Source organism: Monoraphidium neglectum (genome assembly GCF_000611645.1).
Source record: "Monoraphidium neglectum strain SAG 48.87 unplaced genomic scaffold scaffold00063, whole genome shotgun sequence".
In the NCBI taxonomy this organism is placed as follows: domain Eukaryota; kingdom Viridiplantae; phylum Chlorophyta; class Chlorophyceae; order Sphaeropleales; family Selenastraceae; genus Monoraphidium; species Monoraphidium neglectum.
Genome location: NW_014013565.1, coordinates 3,680 through 8,883, shown reverse-complemented (window position 1 = coordinate 8,883; position 5,204 = coordinate 3,680). Strand labels below are relative to the sequence as shown.

At 62.6% G+C, this 5,204-nt stretch overlaps 2 protein-coding genes across 2 annotated transcripts in view; one reads left to right on the top strand and one right to left on the bottom strand.

Annotated features, from left to right (window-relative positions):
* Positions 1 to 646, top strand: part of MNEG_0730 (hypothetical protein) — a gene marked incomplete at both ends in the record, with an annotated part of 2,533 nt that extends 1,887 nt beyond the window's left edge. Inside the window, one exon of the mRNA XM_014050782.1 lies at positions 192 to 646. Within this exon, the coding sequence (XP_013906236.1) occupies positions 192 to 646 (455 nt within the window). The remainder of the gene's footprint in view (positions 1 to 191) is intronic.
* Positions 647 to 1,833: 1,187 nt separating this feature from the next.
* MNEG_0729 (NB-ARC domain-containing protein) overlaps positions 1,834 to 5,204 on the bottom strand; it is a gene marked incomplete at both ends in the record, with an annotated part of 3,674 nt that continues 303 nt past the window's right edge. Inside the window, 7 exons of the mRNA XM_014050781.1 lie at positions 1,834 to 1,947; positions 2,202 to 2,342; positions 2,616 to 2,798; positions 3,156 to 3,464; positions 4,021 to 4,071; positions 4,345 to 4,446; positions 4,823 to 5,022. Coding sequence (XP_013906235.1) covers positions 1,834 to 1,947; positions 2,202 to 2,342; positions 2,616 to 2,798; positions 3,156 to 3,464; positions 4,021 to 4,071; positions 4,345 to 4,446; positions 4,823 to 5,022 — 1,100 coding nt within the window. The remainder of the gene's footprint in view (positions 1,948 to 2,201; positions 2,343 to 2,615; positions 2,799 to 3,155; positions 3,465 to 4,020; positions 4,072 to 4,344; positions 4,447 to 4,822; positions 5,023 to 5,204) is intronic.

Genomic DNA, 5,204 nt, shown 5'->3' with positions numbered 1-5,204 from the left:
ACCTAGGCCCACGCCCCCCCCCCTCGCCGCATGCGCATCCCCCCCTTCTGGTCGCCCAGCCTCTTGGTGCTGCGCACCGCACGATGGCAGCTGCCCCGCGGCCACTCTTTCGCCGCCGTTCCTGCCAATCCTCGTTCTTTTCCCTTTCTGAGCGCACCCCCCTGAACGACACCCTCGCCGCCTCTGCGCAGTGGTGTACCCCCACAAGTCCAACAGGCAGGTGGGCGAGCACATCCGCGACAGCCTGGAGCCCCTGCTGCGCCAGCACCTGGTGGACCTCACCCTGGCCGGCCACGTGCACAGCTACTTCAGGACGTGCCCTGTGTACAACGAGCGCTGCACCGACGGCGGCGGCGGCGCGCACGGGATCGTGCACGTGGTGGTGGGATCTGCCGGCCGGAAGCTCTCCGCAGTGGAGGACGGCCAGGAGGAGTGGATCGCGGCGGCGGAGCGCGTGTGGGGCTATACGCGGTTCAATGTGGACAGCGCGGAGCGCATGGCGGTCGAGTTTGTGGAGAGCGAGACGGGGCGCGTGCTGGACGCGTTTGATGTGGAGGCCAGCGAGGAGCGGCTCCGGCGCGCGTGCCCGGCCGCGCAGCTGGCTGGCAGCGGCGGCCAGGGCAGTGCGGCTGTGGCCACGAGCTGAAAGGGTTGGCAGGACGCCCTGGTTGGCGTGGGGCGGGATGAGCCCTGCGCCGGAGTGGCACAGTTTGTTGAGTGAAAAGTGTGTGTGATGTTCACATCCCTCGTGTGCAGGGAGCAAACTTGTTTGCAGCCTCGCCATTTTTGGCAGCTGCCTTGTCTGATGCATGCATTTCGACGCGGAGGAATGCATACTGCATAACTTTTTTTTGCGAGTGGTGGGGAGGGTTGCGTGTTGAGCCTGCCCATGGGTGGCGCAATGTTCCGGCAGCAGGGGTGCGCTGTCGCGCTGCCAGGCCATGAGGCTGCCCCATCGCGAAGCCCGCAGGAGGACTGATTGAATGACGTTCATAGAGGAGATGAGAGAATTATGCAGCATTTTAGCGCATGCCAGAGCTCTGGCACGGGTGCACGGGCTGATGCCCTCGTCATCGCCCGCAGCTCTGCCGTTGGTCCCTCTCTAGTGTTCCACAGCTGGTAGATTTGCCCGCCTTCCCTATGCGCTGGGTTTGCAGGCCCTTCATTCACCCTTCATCCGCAGTATCACGTCACGCCCCTCCTGCCCCAGCCCTCTCGTGAGGTTTGCTGAGGTGTGGCTGGCCTCTGTCACATGCGTGTTTGTATGTGCAGTCTGCTCCCAAAGCTCTTGCAAAGTGGCTGCTGGCTGATTTGTCATTAGGTCCAGGTTGAACAAACATGGCTGCCTGGACCCTCGGCAACCCTTGGCCATTCAACAGAACAGCAACCTCGTTCTGCCAACGCGCCAGCCTTCCGGTAACAGCAGGTGAGATTGACCAGCAAAAAGCTCACGCCCAATGCGGCATGAGTTGGCAGTCCAATGCAGCGTGAGTCAGCAGCCCAGATTGAGAGCGAGGTGTTGAAGAATGCAATGACCTGCAAATGTGGACAAAAACAGCAAGACGAACAGCATGGGAAGAAAACAAAAAGCAGCATACGTCTGCGTCCGAAAGCAAAGCTGGTGAGTTGCAACCCATGTTATTTGGTCATCTACCCAAGCATGTCAAACAGGTTGAACCAGCGAGTGCAGGATTGCACCTGCACACAAGCAACACCTCGACAAACACGTCGTGCGCCTACTGCGCATCAAGCTTTGAAGCATACGCAGGTGGATCATGCACCCAAGCTGATCAAGTGGGAGCCATGGATGCGCAGCTGCTGTCAACAGCACCTTTATGAGGCCATGGGTGGGGCCTTCCACTGGAAGATCTTGACACTGCCGTTCTTGTCCCCGGCCAGCATGGTGCTGGCGTCTGGCAAGGTCAGCATTGCGCGGCACTCGTGCACCTGAAAAGGTAGCGAGGGGTCGTAGGACGTTTGAGGACCAGTCGCCAGGCAGAAGCAAAGGATGGCTGGAGTGCACGGTGCAACACGGCGATTCCTCAAGCTGCCACTACCGCTCGCCGCGCACGCTACTCTCAGCTGCGCACCAACAGGCCAGGCCCCTGCTTGCCCATGCATCCCCAGATTTCCCTGCGGCACCCTTCCCATCGTCCAAGGAAACTGCGAACTCTGAGCCTCCCAACCCTCCCTATGCTCACATTGGGGAGGCAGCCGCGTGCGTCAAAGCTGGGCAGGTCGTACAGCCGCACCGCCCTGTCGTTGACGTAAGACACCATCAGGACGCTGCTCTGGGCGGCGTCCAGCGTGGTGCACATGGACAGGATCGCGGGCCGCGGGTCCTGGGTTGTTCGAGCGGCGGAGAGCGAGCCGGCTGTCAGGGGTGCCTGGATTCGCGTGTGCATGCATGCATGAGGGTGGCGGCGCGCAAGCAAAAGCCAATGCAGCGGTGTGGTGTGAGCACGAGTAATTCATCTGGGAGCATGGTCAGAGGAATGGGCATGGACGCATGCGGCACAAAAACTGCTTGCCAGCATCTACGCGGCTGACGGCTGAAGCCTACCGAGAGCACCCCCCCTTGCCCGCCTGCCAGCAGATGGCCTCCCATGCCTCACCCGTCCACGGACATACTGGTTAGGCCGCCCGCCGCCGCCGCCGCCGCCAGCACCCTCCTCCTCGTGCCCTGCAAATGTGAACTCTGGCTCCGGGTTGATGACCGCCGGCGGGAGCGCGCCCAGGCCGGCGCCCGGGGACCAGCAGCGGATGGAGCCGTCCATGGAGGCTGTCAGGAGGTAGTTCTGGGGGTTGGGGGCCGGGGGATGAGTGGGGCAAGGTCGGGTGAGTGGAGGATGACACATGGACTGGGAGGGGTGGGCTTGGTCATTTGGCTGGGGGCGGTTGGCTAGGGGCCCCTTGTGGGTGGCTGGCTGGGGCGGGACGGTCGCATCAGCCCCTGCAACTCAGGCAGGCACAGCCCCGATGTTATGCAAGATCCAAGGTTCCAGACTTGCATGGCTCGCTGAACCCGCCTGCAAATCAATGCATTTGCGGGATTGCGTGGCCTCGGACGTTTATACCAATCTCCACCCCTCCCTGCTCCATCCTTCCCATCTCTACCCCTCCCCCACTCCGGCCAGACCACGCCGCCCCCTCACCTCCCCCCAGACCAGCATCTTCATGATCGGCCCGTCGTGCGCCCTCTCGACCGTCTGGCAGCACGTCCCGTCCCCCAGGTTCCAGACCTTGACCTCTCCTGCGCGGTCCCCGCTGAACATGAACTGCCCCGCCACCAGCAGTGCGTGCACCGCCGCGCGGTGGCCGCCGCCGCTGTCAGCGGTCAGCGCCGCGCGCTGGCTGAAGGCGCCGGAGGCCGCGTTGAGCTCCCAGACGCGTATGCTGGCATCGAGGCCACCGCTGAAAAGGAGACCACTCTGCGGCGACACGGCCAGAGCCAAAACCTGGCCCTGCGAGGTGGGGACAAGTGACGAAGAGAAGGTCGAGGACATTCTGTGGTTGTATGTGTGTGTGAGCACGCATGTGTATGTGTACGTACATGCACACGTGCATGTGTGTGTGTATGTGTGCACGCCAACGCATGCATGTAGGTGTGTGTTTGTGCGTGCGTGCGTGCGCGCATGCGCGTGCGCGCGTTTGTGTGTGTGTGTGTGTGTGTGTGTGTGTGCGCGCGCTTGCGTGCATGTGTGTGTGTGTTTGTGTGTGTGTGTGTGTGTGTGTGTGTGTGTGTGTGTGTGTGTGGTGGGTTCTAATGTCTGCAACATAAAGATTCGTTGTGCACACCAAACTCACGTGCATAGTGTGGCGGAGGCGAACTCAAATTCAAGCGCAGCGGGTAGCGAGCAGCAGCAGCCACAACCGCCCTTCAAGACTGCTGTTTGCTGGTGCCTGAGCCCTAAAAATGTCTCAGCGACGCCCTCAAGCAACAAAAGTCTCTGCCCCGCTCCTTCTGGACTCGCACCAAGCACGCCCCTTCCCTCCTTGCTTCCACCAGTGGCCTCTCACCGTGTGGCCCGTGAGCACGTGCATCGCCCCTCCCGCCCCCAAGTTCCAGACCTGCAAGAGATCACACAGTGTGGACGCGGAACTGTGGCTCCGCTGCTTCGCCTTGTGCAGCTGCCATGCTGGGGACCGAGCGCCGCTGGCACCAGCACCCGGCAGCTCAAGCTCAGGCACCTCGCAAGGTCGAAGCGGGCTGACGCTACTGAGAACCATTTGGCCCGGGAGCCCAGGGCAAACGCAGACCGCCATCATGAGGTTCAGGCGATCAGCTCAAGTGCGGGGCGCCATGGCCCATCACCGCCCCTCTGCCCCGATGCAGACGCGCACCTTGATGGCGCTGTCGTGCTTTTGGCTGACGGCCACAAACAGAAAACCCGCCTCCACCAGCAGCGTGTCCACAGGCATGCCACAGTCTGCTGACGTCACCAGCTGCAAGGTATGAGCAGGCGGCCGGCCGTGGGTACATTATAGTGCCTTGGTGCCAGCAGCGCCACCAGCGTACGCTGCAACAACCGCTCCAGCAAGTTGCGCTGTTGTCACGCGCAACCAGAGTTGTTGAGTTGTATGCGCGCATGCATCTGTCTGGGCTGCCAGCCTGCCCGGAGCCCATTGCACACAGGCGCCCAGTGTGCACGACACTGTGCTTGCTTCCCATAGCCATTAGGGCAGCAGTGGCGCTGCGAGCTGCTGCGCAGCTTGCATCGTGTAGCTCTCCTGCTCCCCTGCGATACCTTGGGACACAGGTGTCACAGCACACTCCTCGGGCGCCACACCTATTTCCATGTACTCCGCCCCTCGCGCCCACCTGCCCCGATGCGCAGCTCCAGGCGCACACCAGCCCATCCTGCGCCCCTGTGTACAGCTGCTGGCTGGCCGTGTCCAGGCACATGCAGGTCACCGGCTTGGTGTGCTGCTTGAGCTCGGTCAGCGCGGCGACGTCGTCCGGCAGCGAGTCGCGCGGCCGTGGCTGGTATCGCGCGGCGCCCGGCGCGCCGCCGCCGCCGCCTGTGCGGGCGCGAGGAGACGGGGCACAGCGGCTGGTGAAGCTGAGCGCCTTGTCTGACGGGCTGGCAGACTCCACGTGATAACAAACTCTATCGACCAAGCAAAAATGCTCCTAGTGTGACTGCTGTTGATGGAAACTTGCCGCTTCACACCCCCCCCCCCCAAGCTTGCTGCCACTCACG